General features: G+C 42.5%; 1 protein-coding gene and 1 long non-coding RNA gene across 3 annotated transcripts; one reads left to right on the top strand and one right to left on the bottom strand.

The window, feature by feature from the left end:
- Window positions 1-7,875: 7,875 nt before the first annotated feature.
- LOC134429929 (uncharacterized) lies at window positions 7,876-13,732 on the bottom strand. 2 transcript variants are annotated; one of them, XR_010030689.1, is made up of 2 exons: window positions 13,493-13,732; window positions 7,876-8,267 (listed from the first exon to the last, which is right to left on the bottom strand). It is a non-coding gene; the product is annotated as an uncharacterized LOC134429929 (long non-coding RNA). The 2 variants fall into 2 exon arrangements; XR_010030688.1 differs by having other exon boundaries at window positions 7,876-8,210.
- A 224-nt stretch (window positions 13,733-13,956) lies between these two features.
- On the top strand, window positions 13,957-16,131 carry PPP1R3G (protein phosphatase 1 regulatory subunit 3G). Its single transcript, XM_063161302.1, has one exon. The coding sequence runs from the start codon at window positions 13,957-13,959 to the stop codon at window positions 14,797-14,799; it is 843 nt and encodes a 280-aa protein (XP_063017372.1). The 3' UTR covers window positions 14,800-16,131.
- The last annotated feature ends 1,255 nt before the right edge of the window (window positions 16,132-17,386 follow it).

Below are 17,386 nucleotides of genomic sequence, written 5' to 3'. Positions count from 1 at the left end.
CACATTATGTACAGTATCTCTTTTTGTGAAGCCCAGCTGCTTCTTGCATATACTTTTTTCACTATGGAAGAACAATCTTGAAGAACAATCTTAAATGCTGGATTTTCTGAGTTAAAAAACAACATTATTAAAATACTTAGAGTTTCATTAAACCAAATCTAAACAAGTGTGTGTCACAGACTTTTGATATTGGTTTAAGATGAATCAAAATATTTTTCTTTTCAGTCACTGTTTTGTCTTTCTTAAATAGTGTTGATTGCAGAAGGGAAGGAAGGAAGTTGTCTAAATCTTTTAACCTTGGCTATTATAATTAATATAATTATAATATAATTAATATAATTAATTCTGTCAAAACAGAAGCAAGCAGGTACCTCTGGTGCTGTGTTCATCTAAAAATAATAAAATGTGTAAGACTGAAAACCAGCAATTTACTTGATCAGCGTCAATTTTTTTTTTTCGTGGAGGAAAGTGGAAAGATGGTGAAGATGTGGACAATTAGCTTTATACCCTGTTTTTACACACTTTAGCCCATATATTGAGAGCAGTGATGGACTGTAAAAAAGGCCCCACTCAGACTTGTTCTTTAAGGGGCTTACAGACAAAGCTCTGCCGAGCTACTCCCCAGAGCAGCCATTCAAGCCAGGAAGATCAGTGAGTGCTAGCCATGGACCATGTAGTTGGATTTGGTTTAAAGTGCCATTAAAAACCACCAACCAACCAACCAACCCACCATCTGATCTGCTTTTCTTGGAGTTAAATCCTCAGCAATTTGGGAAACCTCCTACTCACTCAGTTTTGTGATATTACAATGATAGAAGAAATGAGAGGGATAATTCCTCCAAGGTTCTGGGGAGCAGGAGTGTGTTTCATTTATATTCAAGCAGCATCATCACCTCCACTTGCCTCCCAAGGAGCAGATTTTGTCAGGCTCTGCATAACACTGGGGAATTTTCATGCATTTACTCTCTCCTCCTAAACAGGTCAATTGTCCCTCACATTATGGCTAATATGAGGCACATGTACTCTGTTTTCTATTCACACTTCCTTCACACAGTAACAAACTGTGGCCATGTTCCTCAGGTTGCCCTTTCATCTGCTGGGAAGCATCCTAGGGAGCACTTCCACATCCACCTCGACCTTCCATGGGCAATATAGATGTCCTTGTCCCATAACAAATGGGGAAAATGCTGCATTTTCCATTGCTAAGGTCTCCTCTCCTGGCATGACAGTAACAAACACCATTCCCCATCAAACTGAAACACATGATGGTGTTAAACTCGTCTTAGCAGTTTTGTTCTCAATCTGTACATAATTTTGCCTGTTATATAAGCTGGTGTGATAAGGGATATTAATTGTCCCTGCAGAAATTGTCTTGATAATATCCTTAGAACATTTTACTTCTAGCAACATTAGTGCTGCTCCTGGGATTGCTGCAGATCACACAGTTACTTTAATGCACCTTCATGAAGATACAGAATGCAAAGCAAAGAGAAAATATAACTAAGCATTCCTTCCTGTCCACATCTTTAAAAAAAAGAAAAAAGGTGGAACAGAAATTTAAAAGTAGGGTCCATTTTCTCTTAAAATCAGTGCAGAAGACTTCCTTCCTGTCACAGCTCAAGCTTCCAGGCTGCTTCAAGGAGAGGATTTGCCATTTCCACCAATAAATTAGTAGTAGTAGTAATAACAACAAAAATTTAGATATATATATATGTATAATATATTATATATATAATATATATTATATTATATATTATATAAATATAATTTAATTTTAAGTATAATTACAATTTATATTATATATAATATTTACTATGTATTATATAGTATATATACTATATGGTATATAATATATATTCTATTTATATATTATACTATACTATAATCTAATTATATATTTATTATATTATATTATATTACATTATATTATTTATAAATAAATAATAAATTAGTAATATTTCTGCTGTTCAGTCTTTTGTGTATTACTGCATATTATTAATTAGTACTGGGATTGCAAGGCCACTGGTATTTTTCTCTCACGAAACTATTTCTCTGACACCCCAAAATTATAAAAGGTCCCGTGCTGCACTTCACACCAATCTTGTGTGGGGCTGGCTGTGGCTGTTTCCACCAAGGATGGGTGCCAAAGTTTGGTGCTGTGAGTTTAGGGCAGTAAAATGTCAACCACCCTTTTGCAATGCAGCATCAGAGCCACGTGGCTGCTGGTTTCAAGCACAGCAAAGCCGGAGATGCAGCAGCAGAGGAGGAAAGCCACGGGGAGAGGAGCCTGTTCTCTCAGCCAGCTGGAAGCCTCTTTCTCCATGGCTGGATGGAGTTTGCCTCAGCCCCCTGCCTGCACACAGCTTCTCAAAAAGCAGCTGCTGGAGTGCCTGCAGTCATGATTTCTCTCCCTAATATCACCCAGGAAATCAAGCAACAGAAACTGTGTAGTATTTAAAATAACCCAAGATGAAAAAAAAAGATCCAGACCCACAAGCAAAGCAAATCCACCTTCCTTGGTAAGAGTAGTATTTTCAGCAAGATCTAAATGTTTAGGGACCAGAGTAGCATTGCCAAAAGTTTAAAATTAGACTTGTACATTTAATCCATTTGAGCAAGATTCAAAATTTCAGCCTAGAAGTACGCTAAAAATATTCTCCCTGCCCTCATCTTCCAACTATGCTGATGTTAAACTGGCTCATTGGAACAATGGAAGCGAGTTTTGTTCAGGAAGTACTTAAAAGTCTATGTGAAGGTTAACCATCAAGGTAAATACACACATATATTTGACTGCAAACACATGAGAGTAATATGAGAAGCCAGGAGCACAGGTAAGAGTATGACATGGAAGTGTGCATGTATATGTGAGTTGAAGCCATAACTACAGAGGGTTATTTTTTCCCTCTGGTTCCCAGGATTATGAAGACTGGAACCTTCCCAAGTACCTTTCCTGGGAGCACCTTTCCTGCAGACTTAAGATGTATGCAAGCAGCCTGTTCAAGTCTCCTTTCCTTTTTCTATTTTTCTTCCCTAGAATTTTCATACTCATATTCTCATTTACTGTTTTTATTTAATCTTCTGAGTTTTTAGGATTTCTTTTTTTAGTCCAGAATGACTTAGTATTTCTTTTTTTAAGCCCATATTTTGAATTAAGTATTAAAAATTCTACTTTGAAAGAACAGCAATCTGTGGATTTTGGTTTAAACCTAAATTTTGGTGAATTTAAATCAATTCTATTTTCTATAAATGCAGTTTCATCCAAACAACTGGGCAAAATGTGAAATTTCCTCCATTATTTTTTCATACCTAAGTGTTAGAAAAAAATTTTGAATAAAAGCTCTGCCACTGCAAGTGGATCTTTGCCTGTACAACCCATTCACACAAAATCTGCTGGTGATTGCAATGATGAGAAGAAAAATCTGTTTCATCTTTAGTACTTGTGCCTTTGTATTCTGCCTTCTAGCAGGTTGCACTCAGATTAACTTCTTCCTGTAGTTGCTGCTTTGTTTGGGTTCCAGGCAAACCCTTGTACATGCCTGGATTTTGTTTCAGGCAAAAAATCCAGACAAGAAACTGCACCATCCATTAAATCAAGCAAACAGCAAAGATTGGATCAGTGTGAAGACATGGCATCTCAGATAAACTTTTAGACTTCACTGGTTTTCTGGAGAATTAGAGCTCTCTGCAGAACATACTGAAAGGTGACCACCTCACTGCTTTTATTCACTGCACTTAAATGTGAAAAATAAAGAAGGCAATTTGCATCTCGTTGCAGGTGAGTGACAAAACTTCACGGGTCTTCCTGTTCTGTAACGTGAATCAAGAAATGACAACTACATGGATTCATTTGTAAACCATAGTGATGAGACAACCCCCTGAACATATGGCAGGAAAGAGACATAGAATTTTGCACAGAGTCATTAATCTTCAAATTTCAAAGACAGGCATCACAGTTAAATAAAAACACTCTGCCTTTGGCCAAGATTAATCTTTTGCTATTGGAATGCAAAGGAAGTGATTTCTGTTGGGGAAAGAAAGCATAATTTTTGTGGGAGAAATACGAAATGCCCTTTTTTCTGCATTTGCTAGGATAACTAATAAAATGAAGTGAAATTAAATGCAATCTTCAAGGACAACAGGCAAGAAAAGGAAAACTACAAAGGAGAGAAAGTTACTCCTGAAATAGGTCTTTGAGGTAATTTAGCTTTTTTTAATCACTGAATCCATTTAATTTTCACATTGAAAATTAATCCATTGCCCTTAAAAGTCTTGCTGAGTTCATCAATCCCCCCTGGTTTTTAACTTGCTCCTCCTTGTGTCTCCAGCCTGATTAATAATTCAAAAGATAACTAAGGGCTCAAAAGATTGGTTCCCTAAGACTAGTCTGGCTAATCTTGATCCTGTTGCATTATCCTTAGATTTGCAAGTTAAATGCTTGGATGGAAAGGGTCTGGGCAGTACTGCTAATGTGACTAGGAAATAGTGGTATGTACAGGAGAGGGACTTTAATGACCAGAAATCAAAGCAATGAGTCCAGTGGGATGAGTGGGCAGTGATCTACTCACTGCTGTTGGGAAGAGGGTAACACAGGGCAGTGAAAACTTTCTGTTCCCTTTAACTGCACTCAGGCACTTCTGTTTCTTGGATGGGAGAGGGAGCAGGGTGTGAATGGCACCACTTCTTCTTCAAGAACATCTTTATTTTGAAAACAAAGTGTTTTCTTTTAACTGAATTATTTTCGAACTCCTTACAGTGTGACCTCTTGAAGTATTTCCAAACTGAAGTGAGTCCTTCTCCTTCATAGAGTAAAAAGACAAAAACTTTTTTGGCACCATTAGGTTGCATTCACAGTCTATCACACTACAGAGACATTAGAAGAGATGTACTGAACCATGGAAGTAGCAGCCTTTAAATATCTCCTCAGTTTGGGAGTGAAAACAAATGGGAGACATGGAATTTGTCTTTTTGTTTTAGTTGGATATGAAAACGGAGACAGAAACAGATTTACAGCAGATTACTAGTCCAGATACCAGCAAAGGAAACATATTTTGCTAAACTTAATCTTAAATATTTACTGTATGAAAATGTATTGAACTATGTATTATCTGCAGATGGCTTGTAAAAGGAACTGCCCTGAATTGTGCCAAGTCAGTAGAAACAAAAAGTTTAAAATAATTTTATTAAGGTTGCAATTCCAATTCATGGTGATATGAATCATGAAAACGTCATTTGGTAATGTTTTAATGTCATGATCACATACAACTTACGTGGCCGGAGGACTTGGACTTCATTTTCTTCAAATTACAAGGAATGCAAGAAGGGAAAGGATGGTCCTGCCACAGAGACAAGGGATTTTCTAGCCTAAAGGGACTAAATTTTATTGCTGCTCCAGACATTAAGCACCTGGCAGTGCTATGCAAATTGCTCAAACTAACTTGGCTACCTAATGCACACTGCTAATTTTCTACCCCAATAACCCAAGCAGTCAGATTTCAGAGGTAGTGAGCTCTAGCTGAAATCAAAAGGAGTGATGTGCTGAGTGCATGAAAAATCCATGAAAAATCCTCTATTCTCACAAGCCATTTCAAAAGTCAAGCTGCCCACTTCCAAAATGAGCACTTACAGTAAAGGGACACCTTTTACCTTGACCTCTCTGCAGCTCTGCTCTCTAATGCTAAAAATCAGGAATATTTCTCTCACACTAATATACTGGTTCTGAAGTACTTGAAGATAATGTGGTGATGAGAACAATGCAGGATCCCATGAGGAAATCCAATCACATCTCCAGAGCAGGACTGGCATACTGTTCAATAAGTCAGGCCTGCAGCTACACTTTGAGCAACGTGGAGGAAAGCAGTGACAACACCATTAAGTAGCTGTCTATCTTGTGTGCTTAATGAGACAGTCCTGAAAGAAAAATGGCCTAAAGATGCATAATTAAAGGCTGTAACCTTAATGATGGACTCAAAAAAAAAAAAAAAAAAAAAAAAAAAGGGCTGCATTGCTGCTTTAAGGTTATAAAGGCAATGTGACTTCAGGCAATTTTCAGGGTATTTATTGATGCTTGAATCTGTATTCCCATCATTCTTTTAACATGGATTTTTTGGTGGGTAATTAATACTAGGCTCTGTTCTACTATTTAGGAAAAAAGTAATGATACGTTGATTTGATGAAATGCAGCATATTGCCCATTGAAATGTGGGCACTACAAAAGAGTAGACAAAGTATATTTTATTTACCCGAGTCTGCAGGATAATCTGTGTTTAAAATTGCTGTTGTTTAACACAAACTTGCACTAGGAGCATGCCTTGAGAGAAATTGCCACGGGTTCGTGAAGGAGCAGTAGCACACATGAATTTGTGTGTGAAAGTAAGCATAGAACTTCAGTGGCTCCACCTAGTATCATCTATCTAATTAGGTTCATAGTTTAAAATGCTTATAATATTTTATAGCTTCAACTTGGGGGAACATGTTTCCCATTCCCACAAAGCAGTGACTCTGCTGACACAGATACTCAGAATTAAATACTTGCTAAAATTACTTGGAAGCTTAGATCAAATCATTTTTACATGACCACCAGCATGGCTGCAGTTTGTTCAACAATTATTTACTACTACTACTACTACTACTACTACTACTACTACTACTACTACTACTACTACTACAACTACATCATCATCATCATCATCATCATCATCATCATCATCATCATCATCATCATCATTATTATTATTATTAATAATAATATTATTTATATATGATGCAGATGCAGCAGCAACCCAGGCTTCATGGCTTCATGTTCACACACCTTCTCCTTCATCCTTTCACCAGTGATTCCTTTAACCAGTGATTGCCTTTTCTTCTCCCCACCCCAGGCTGCAGCATGTCACCTCTTGACAGGATCATGTGTGTCTTGTATTGAAAAGCTTCAACTCTGATTTGCTTCAAATAAAAAGTTCTGGTTTTAGAATGTTTTCTGATTTTTAAAGTGTTTGATAGTGCTGGTTCCATTTGCAGGACAGGCGATCTTCTACCTGTTATTTCAATTTTTCATTTTGTTTCTGGAGAGGAATGTATTTGCAATCAGACAAAACTGAAAAGCAGTGACAATCAGCCACACCACCAGATGGAGCTTCTTTTCTGCCTTTCCTGCTGAAGGCGCTGAAGCTCTGGAACTGAACTCACTGGAAATGTGGGACTTTACCTGTTTTTATGGTCAATGAAATAGAAAACCTTATTTCTATGTTTATTTCTGGTGATGCAGGACTAAGCATCCCTGCATTCACAGATGGCTACTTCAGCAATTTTTATTTGTGTACTGTTAATGACAGCTGTTGTGCCAGTCCTTTGCTTTTACAGGCTTAGGCTCTATCATGCAGTCCTGTTTCTTGTTCATGTACTTGAGAGTTTTCAAGTACAGGCTCGCTTCGTAGAATGGCACACTAATATCAAAGCAGCACATATTTCTGCTCTTTTTTTTTTCTTACTGTAAAAAAACTATTAACATTCTTCAGAAAAGCAAATCTCTCTGTATCCAGCCCTAATAATCTATACATAATCTCTTTTATTCACTGAAATTCAACTCTGAAGTCTCCTTGTGTGCTTTTAGCAGTACTGTATTGTGTTACAGATTCCTAGTCGCTGGTTTATATGTACATCAAATGAAGTTGTGATGTTCATAAGTCATGAGAAACAATATAAATGACTGTGATGAACATTCCCTCTCTTTACAGGATATACTCTATCAGATACCTGTTTTGCTATCTGGAGTCATAGCTGAGTTATTGAGAACTGACTGTAACTGAGGCAGTCTGGGAAAATGCAGAGAGACAGGGCTGAATTCATTCCTCTTTTGACAATGGGAAAAAACACACATTCAAGCCAACAAATTTTAATGTAGCATTTATACAGCAAGGTTGGAAGCCTATTCCCGTTTTAACCCAAGAACTGGGAACGACATGCAGCTTACCCAGCTGTGACTGCTGGACCGAAGAGCTTGGCCTGCATTTGCCAGGAGTCACTAGAACAGGCCAGATTGCCCAACTCTGTTTTCCCAAAGGACGGGGAGGTATCGGCGCTGGCGAGGTCAGGTTCGCGTTCCACTGTGCCACGTCAAACACAGCTCTACAGACCAGCAAGGTTTTGCCAGCCGACGTCAGGAAGGTCCTTCTGGCGCATTCTGGAGGGACCAGCTAGCAAATTCTGCTGTCCTGGGAGAGACCAAGGGAGTTCAGCCACTATTGATTTTGAGCGAGCTACGCACCTTGCTGCTTGTAACAAAGGCAAACACAAAACGACAAAGCAGAATTAATGTGGGTACAAGTTCATGTTGTTTTCCATTTTCGTGTTGCATTTCCAATGAGTAAAAAAATCTAATGCTGTAAAGGGGGAAAAAGGAGGGGTCAGAAATCTAATGACTCAGACATGTAATGTTCATGTGCTGACAACTCAAAAAGGTGATCTAGAGATGTGTTGTTTTGTCATGTTTTATATCCATTCCAGTATTTAATTTTGGAGGGTTTGTCAAGCATTTGGAATTTCTGAGTGTCCTTAGACAAGAGGTAAACATCTTCTGCCTGAGTAAGTTTCCTTACAGAATTCTAAGAAGACATTGGATTATGTTTCCCAAGGCAGGCTGCTAGGTGGCAGGGTGGGAGTAAAATCCAGCAAGTTAAGAAATAAGGCAAGCAAAAAAGTTAATTATTTTTATACTTTAGCAATAGCTGTGGAGGTAGAATGCCCTTTACATGGACCTACTCTGGGTAAGGTTGAGCTTCTTCCCCACTGAAGTCCAAAACAGTATACTAGCATAATGTAGGGCAAGAATTTGATCAAATGATTTTTTTCCGAGATTGGAAAAAAACCCCAATCCCAAAACAACCAAACAAAACCCCACATAAACATAGAGATTTTACATGTGAGAACCTGGATCCTAGTGTTCATCAGAAACTTTTGAAAGAGATGCGGTTCTGCAACTTTCTGGAGATCCACATTAAAACAAACAAAACCCATAAAACAAAACCCTTTTCAACTCCTATGCTGTGAATACCCTTTGGAAGCTGAAACCATTTTTTCTCACTGGTAATCAAAACTTCTCCTTTTCAGAGACTGCTTATTTGAGTTAAATTGTTGAAATGCAACAACAACCTATAAGGAAGGCAGGATGACAACTTGTACATGGGAGGGGGTTTTAATCACCATGTAATTTGCTGATTAAAAGATTGACAAATGGCCTAAGATTTTCAGTGTACCATATGAACCTAGAAAGTTTAGATAAATACCTTACAAATACAGAAGGCATTAAACCAATCTTGACACCCTTATGAACCCAAGACCAACGCAATACTTCTGAAATATTAGTGAATGGGAAGCCTTTGTGCAACACGGTTTTGTCACAGTTAATGCTAATTTCATTCTGAATTTAGAATCCTTTGTGCCATTACTATATGTTTACTTGTAATGAAGAATGGTTGTGATTTATATCAGATGTAGGGAAATTGTGGATCAACTGAAATCAGTGACAAAATTCCACCTTCAAGGAGGTCAGCATCTCACCCAAATGAAGAGACATTCCCTGCCTTACTGCCAAAGACTTGGTATTAGTAATTAAAAAGGATATTCAACATCACTATAGGAAACAGAGCCATTACTGTAGTTCAGAAAAACTGAATAAGTGTATTTTCATGCATTTAATCTCATTAGGAGCATCAGATAAAAGTCTGCTGAGACACAAAAGAACTATACCGCAGAGATCTCTAAAAGTGCTGTCTGAGAGACTCAAAATTCTAAAGGGTTTTGCTTGCTGGGCATTGTGCATAAATTGCATTTAAATATTTGTATTTAAGATTTGGAAATTAAAGTAATCACTTCCCTCTATTTGCTTCCATTTCAGTACTTTTCCCATTATGGACCTAATGAAAGCCTTTTTGAAGTACAGCTGCTTGGTTTTCCTGCATAAAAAAGAAAATGAGGTCTAATCATCTAAATTCTGAATAATTTCTATTCATACTGCATAGATCCACTGAGTTTTTCATTCAGTGTTTGACCATCCTCAAAGACAAAGTAAAATCCAATCCTTATTAAAAACATAGAGGAGCTGGAATTTCATATGGGGTAGGGAGTGTCTTTTTTTTTTTTTTTTTTTTTTTTTTTTTAATAATTGAGGAAGTTAATAATATGTGTTCTGGAATTTTTATACAAAAAACATGACTGCTAAAACCAGGATAAAGGGCTACATAATTTTCAAAGCAAAGCAAGAATATTGTTTGAACAAATGCTGCTAGCATTTGAAAAAGGTGGTATTAATTTTGTGTGAGAACTGTGATAATCCCTGCCTATTTCTAAATCCCTGTAAATTGTTTCATAGGGCTTAGGAGTTATGACTCATTCACATTTTCTGACAAGCTATTGTCATGGGAGATCTAACACATAAGTAGGAAATTGGAGAGATCTAGCATATTTGAACTAAGTACATCCAAAAATTGAATACTTTACCTTGGCCTAACTGGAAAATCTGCTAGCTTTGGGTTTGAAAGTTGAAGGTAATATTAAAAGTGCATTAAAAGAAATGATGAACAGCATTTGAATGGGTTTCTGTTTTACATTGTGTGGTTGAGCTGAATCCACAGATTCCGCCAGTTACTTGACTGTGGGTGTCTGCAAACAAAATTTTCATATTCATTTTCTGTTCAAATGACAACAACTATCAGTCCAAGCAGTTTGACCAATTTATCAAGCTCCATGCCAAACACAGCTCCAACCAAAAATCCCTGATCTAATGACTCCTGAGAAATACATTCCCATGCAATCATAGTGAGATCTGTAAAGCAGTACCATGGGTTGCTTTCCAGTGATTTTCACACTCTCTTTTTAAAATGTCATTTTCAATAATCATCTTAGGATGCAAATGCTTCTGCAAAATGTGTGTGCTGACTGCAGGATGGGGTCAAGGTGGGCTGTTGTGAAACAAGAAGCAGGGAAATGAAAGAAAGTGCTGTGTTGATCCTGTGTGTAGTTGAGAACCCTAATAATATCTCGTCCAAGCTCAGGGAATGCAAAAAGCCTCATGGCTGCTAATAATGCAATCTCTCTTTTACTAAGAAATCCCTCAGCTTTTATCACAACATTTTCTTTAATAGCAAATGTAGTAAATAGTACTTGAGACCTGGGTTGCACCATTCTTTTAGGAGAAGCCATTTTAAAACACATGAGAGAGCACTAAGTGCCTCCTTAGCTAATGTCCTCTGGCAGGGCTTGCTGTGTAGTTGAACATTTGTTCTAAAGGTTTATCTGATTATAAATTACTCCTTTCAAAATGGTACCAACTGATTCCCACTAAAATATGAGTTTGTGTGTCGTTAATTGCCTGATTTTAATTACCTTCCTCCAATATGGATTCATGTTGGCTTAACTGCTTTTGCTTATTTTCTATGAATTGTAGTTCTTTTTGCAGGCCTGTCTCCCAGTTATGGAACATATAAGAAATGTGTATTAATTACTACCATATTACTTAACTCTTATCAATATTTACAGTTGTTTTCTCTTTTTGCTGTCCCTTATTTTGCTTAAACCTTTCACATTACTCTGAAATTTCTAGTAGTCCAAATGGTTTTGCCTTATGAGCAAATGGCACAATTTTTTCCCTTTGCTACTTAAAACATTTGCTAATGATTTGGCAAGCTGGGATAGCTTCCACATGAGGAAGTAAGGGATGGTTTCTTTATTTCTGCTTCCTCACCATATAATAGATAGCGCTTCAAGAAATTAAAATAACGATGTTGTATTTTAGGTTAGGGTTCTTGAACATATTTTAAGTACTAAGCACACTTATTCTACACATTATCTATTAATTTTTCTTCTTTCCAGGTTTGCTAATTTGAGGTGCCACAAGCCTTAGACAGGCGAGTGAGGAGGTGTCACTTCCAGGCACGAGTAAGAAAGTGCTTGCAAACTGTTTTCACCACAGTGAATGTTACTTAACAGGAGAGTCTTTGGGAGAGACCCAAAATTTCCATTCACTGCTCTGCTAGAGACACCAGCAGGTTGGGAGTGACGATGCAAACAGGTGACACCAGCACCTTTGCTGCCACGTCCAGGAAGAGGACAGCTGTGTTCCTCCTTCCTGTGCTGCACCACAGAGCTCAGCTGAGGAACTCAGGACCACGGTCTGTGGTTTAGCACCATAAAGCTGAGGCTGGTTGGTCCAAGGAGCTGAAATGGTGGCACCCTTGGTGCTCCCTTGGAGCAGACCAGGCAAAGGAACGCTCCCATGAAGGGTTTAGCCAACAGCCTGCCGAACGTGGCAGCTCCCAGCAGAGCTGGTGATCAGCAGCTGATGGCAAACTGGTGCTCATCATGTTTTCCATCCGCACAGAGGGTGCCAGCCAGGATGTTTGTCCTTCATTCCTCTTCTTACAATGCCCTAAACCAAACACCAAACAAATGTCAGGCAGTCAGATTATCTGGCACTCCTGAGGAACTGCTCGCTGTGCAGATCTTCCGTCAAGGTGTAGCAAGAACATCCTCACAGCAGTGTCTGCTAGGAAAACTGTTTGGTGATGTTTCTGCTGCTTTGACATTCATTCCTCTGCGAGACCCAGACTGCACACTCAGTTGAACTGCAGTGTGTTCACTCACACTGGGAGGCTGCCTTTTGGCAACCAGACTGATGCTAAAAATAAAACAACATATGCAAAACAAACAAAAAACCTCCTTGCTAAATCCATAGCGGGAGCATGTTGCTTCAGAAACCACTGGGTTGACTGCATATGCTTTTTGGTGTCTCTTCCATGAGAAAAAGAATGGAGGAAGTTAATAATGTAGTATTTTTGCAATCATCCATGCAAATCACCCCAGACAATAGCTGTGGCACGCACAAAGTATAGAACCAAGTTTGGAAGCTTCTCTGATACGGACCTCATCTTACTTATAAAAACGTTGTTATAAGGATGCTGTTTACTATGTGTCATGCCTACGAAATAAAACTGACGGATACTACTTCTCTTTATTTATTTAGGGGCAATGATGCCTGTGTTTTGTTTTCCCTTCTTGATTTTCTGTTTTTATTTGGAAACTTTGGAGATAGCCTGGCCTTCTGTGTTTGTGCACAAGTGTGTGCCTCCTGAGCCTTTTGCACTTGATTTTACACAAGCAACAGTATAGTTAGTACCGAATGTGGGTAAAAAAAAGAGATTGGCTTACAAAACACAGCGTACTTTAAGAAGTTAATGCCTTTGGAGTTTGTTTTACCTTTGGGGTTCTGTCCTCGAGCTCTGGTCTCAAAGATTTTCTCTGCAGTTAGGATGGGTGGGAAGTGATTTACACACAAGAGCGGGGGTCTCACGTACTCCCGGCAGCGGCTCACGGGCAGCACCCAGCCCTTCTTGCGCCCAGGCCGGCCGAGAGGGCGGCGTTGCAGCCCCGTCCCGAGGGGCCGCTCCACTCCCACCGCCCCCCGTTCCCTGAACGGACAGAACTCCCGGGTGATGCCAACCTGGGGGGCTCCTGCTTAATCCTGACCCTCCGAGCTCTTTCTTCGCTGAACCTCCGACGAGTGGAAGCCTAAATAACGACGATGGTGGTGATGATAATAATAAATAATCAATTAAAGGAATAACGAAGCAGCCCCTCAGCCTGGGTGTGCGGGGCGGGGGGGACCCCGCTGCCCGCGTCTCCTCCAAGCCCGTAAAGCCGGCAGCGTTGCTCGCTGCTCGCTGCTCCGCGCCCTGGTAACGGCGGCCCCCGGCGGGCGGGAGGACGTGCGGGGCCGCCCGTCGCGGCTCTTTCCGCGTTGCCCGCCCGGGGAGGTCCCGCCCCAGCCCCGCGGGGAGGCTCCGGGGCCGGCGGGGGGGCGCGCCCCCAGCCCGGGGCCTGCGGCGGGGGCGCCGGATAAAGCGGTGCCGGCCCGTCCGCCTGCGGCACTGGGCGGCCGGGACGGGCCCAGCGGGGCGCCCCGCCATGGCGAGCCCCGCACGCCCGCGGCAGGAGCTGGCGGCCGAGGAGCGGCGGCTCCGCGGCGCGGCCCCGACGGTGCCCCGCGAGGGCAAGCGGGAGGCGGCGGGGGAGCGGCTGGTGCTGCTGGAGCTGCGCCGCTGCGGGCGGCCGCCGTCCCCCGGCCCCGGCCAGCGGCAGGAGGAGGGGGAGGAGGAGGAAGACGAGGGGGAGGCGGCGGCGGGCGAAGATTGCTGCGGCAAGTGCAAGAAGCGGGTGCAGTTCGCCGACTCGCTGGGGCTGAGCCTCGCCAGCGTCAAGCACTTCAGCGACGCCGAGGAGCCGCAGGTGCCGCCCGCCGCGCTGTCGCACCTGCAGAGCCCGCCCGGCGAGGAGCGGGACCCGCCGCCGCCCGGCGCCGACCCGCCGCCGCCCGCGCTGCTCCTGGTGCCCGACTTCCCCGACGGCGGCGAGCCCAGCGCCGAGCGGCTGCGGCGGCAGCGCGTCTGCCTGGAGCGCCTGGGGCGGCCCGCGGCGCCCACCGACGTGCGCGGCACGGTGCGAGTGCTGGGCGGCCCCGGGCCCCGCGAGGTGACGGTGCGCTACACCTTCAACGAGTGGCTCTCCTTCGTGGACGTCCCGGCCGCGCCGCTGCCCCCCGAGCCGCCGGCCGAGCGCTACGGCTTCACCCTGTGCGTCCCGCCGAGCCTGCGGGAGGGCTCGGCCCTGCACTTCGCCATCCGCTACCGCAGCCCGCAGGGAGAGTTCTGGGATAACAACGCAGGCCGCAACTACACGCTGCGCTGCTGCGGCTGCCCCGGGGGCGGCCCCGCCGCCGCCCCGCCGGGCCCCGCCGCGCCCCGCTACTGACGGCGGCCGGGCGAGCGGAGCCCGGGGCACCCGGCCCGGCCGGCGGGGCCGCACCCGCGCCCGGAGCGAGGCCCGGCTCGGGAGGGACGCGGCCAGAGCGCCAAGGGCCCGGCCCGGAGACTGCCCCAAGTCTGGTGGTTTTTAAGCAGGAGCTTCAGTTTCTGCCGGCGAAATATGGATGTGCGTAGGCTCGCATTGCTGTGGCTTGTGGAATTGTTCTCCTTTTTGGTTTTTTGTATTTTTTTTTTTTTTTGAGAGAGAGAGAGCGAGGAGACTGAGTAGCGTGGGCTCTGCTTTTCCCCTCTTGAAGTGAATTTTTGAGGTCTTGATTTGGGCTTGACTCCACTTACCCGATTAGTCAAGAGCACTCGTGTGAAAACTTGGTGGCGTGTTCGCTACAGATATAAATTAGGATCCCAATTTTCCCGTTCTCAGATCCATTTGAAAGGCACAGTACTGCGACAGCAATGGTGTGCTTTGTCCTCTTTCTGTTATTTTCTTTTAGTTCAATGGACTCCGTAACAATTCGATTCACTGTTGCGAGCACCTGTCAAACCCGTGACAGGCCTGCGTGCCCGTCCCACCTTTGCCACGGCTGCGGCAGCTCTGAACAGCAGGCACTCTGTTTTGGGGCTGGATCTGGGGCTGGACTGGGCTGCCCTGGTTTTTGTCACTCAACACACTTTGGTACCGCTCCCCGTGCTCACATGGAGATCCCGTCTGGCTAATAGCAGCCAACAGGGACTTGTGCAGAAAGGTTTTTGCTTAAAATAGACCGGTGACTTCTTTTCACACAACCGACGAGTCTAAAACCGGGACGAAGGAGGAGTTAAAATACTTGCTGATGCTGTGTTTATCAGGAGAACTTTAGTCACACCTTTGAGTCGTGCACTGTGAAGTGTTTGTCTCATACACGGTTCTGTATTTTCAGATTTGGGTCTGGCTTGGATGACCCTTCTCACTGAGGAGTGACGCTGCCATACAGAGAGGGTGTCCTCAGTAACAATGGAAACAAGTGCCTTAGTTCAGATCTCCCTATGTTACATTTTGCACCACATTTCTCAAGTATTTATAATTTATTCAGCTTTTTTGCTACATATTTTTCTGTATTTGTATGTTGCTGGGAAAGGACTTTGTTGTGCACACGGCTGGACTTTATGGCGCTGGACACTTGAATTGATTTTATGGTCTTCACGCTTGCACTGCAAGCCTAGAGGTTGACTACTACTGGTGTCCCAACTCTTGAAATTAAGCAAAAACTACCAATGCAAATGGGTTTGTAAGAATAAAAAAAAGTTTTAAAAAAAGCCATAAAGCTCACCATCACACTTACTTTCCTCCCCCTCTTTTTTTTTTTTTCTTTCTTTTTTTTTTTTTTTTTTTCTTTTTTTTTCTTTCTATTTAGCAAAATGCAACAGCAGGCATCACAGTTTTGCAACCTGTGGAATGTGTGTCCCTACCAGGGATGATCCTGTCTGTAAGCAGTGTTTAGGGCTGTAGCTGAAAATGACTGCTGTCCTGCCAGAGCATGAGGCAAACCACCCTTTGAGTCTGTGACAGGCATCCTCAGCAGAGCTGTGGTGTGAGGAAGTTTTACTAGCATGGGTAAAAAGTAGGTAGGTCATGGTCAAGTTCTGTTGGGGCTCTTCTGCAACTTTGATTCTTCTTGTTTTCTTTTGATACAGTATCTCAAAATATGGGTTATTTCTGGTTAATGAAGAACAATTGCCAGAATGCAGAAAATGCTCTGACATGGATGTGTGGTTTCCAGTAAGACCATGGAATGTCATTTTCCTATTTTGAAACAGAGCACAGTGAGAGATTTTTCAGGTCTTCATTTCCTCTGAGGATGTAAAACATTTTAAAGGCTATCCTGACAACATTAGAAAAAATAGCTTCTTGATAAGATTCCCCATACGCTTGAGAATATTTTCAAGCCCACGGCTAACCTGCCTTTTGAGCTGGCTGGAACAGACGCAGAGCTAAAAGCAGAGAGTCTGCTGGGGGAAAGACGGGAAGCAGAGGGAGCTTCAGACTAAAGGTGCTGCAGTTCTGCTCACACGCACACTGCTGCCGAAACACAGCCTGTCCTCCCTCCTCCCAAAAAAGCCTGCACGTACAGCACAGTGCGAGAATACAGCCAGAGACAAGGAGGTGTTTAATTCCTCGGGAAACCATTCACTGTTACACTGTATCAGTTGCTTTGACAACGCGCAGAGGGAGAGCTCTGCGCAGGCAAACAGAAGTTTGTACTGTCGTCCTTCAGGTTACATGGGAACTCTCACCAAAAAGGTTTTAAGGGAGGATAGTGAACTCTGCTGTTCCCCCATACAAATTTGTTTTAACTCTGTCATACATTACAGGATTACAGGATGTTACATGGGATAACCTGGTATGAATTAGCCTTTCTTCAGATTGCTGCATCAATGAAATAATGTGCTCTTAGTGTAGGGTCAAGATTGATCCTTCATTTAAATACAATATAATAATTGGGATTTCTGTAGCCCCTTCCTTATTCTGTGCTTTGTTTATTATTGCCTCAGAGAAGAAGGAAACACTGCCAGAAAAAGGAGGGGAGAGATCTCTC

The sequence above is a fragment of the Melospiza melodia genome, chromosome 1 (genome assembly GCF_035770615.1).
Source record: "Melospiza melodia melodia isolate bMelMel2 chromosome 1, bMelMel2.pri, whole genome shotgun sequence".
NCBI lineage: Eukaryota > Metazoa > Chordata > Aves > Passeriformes > Passerellidae > Melospiza > Melospiza melodia.
This window is presented reverse-complemented; position numbering and strand designations above follow the sequence as displayed.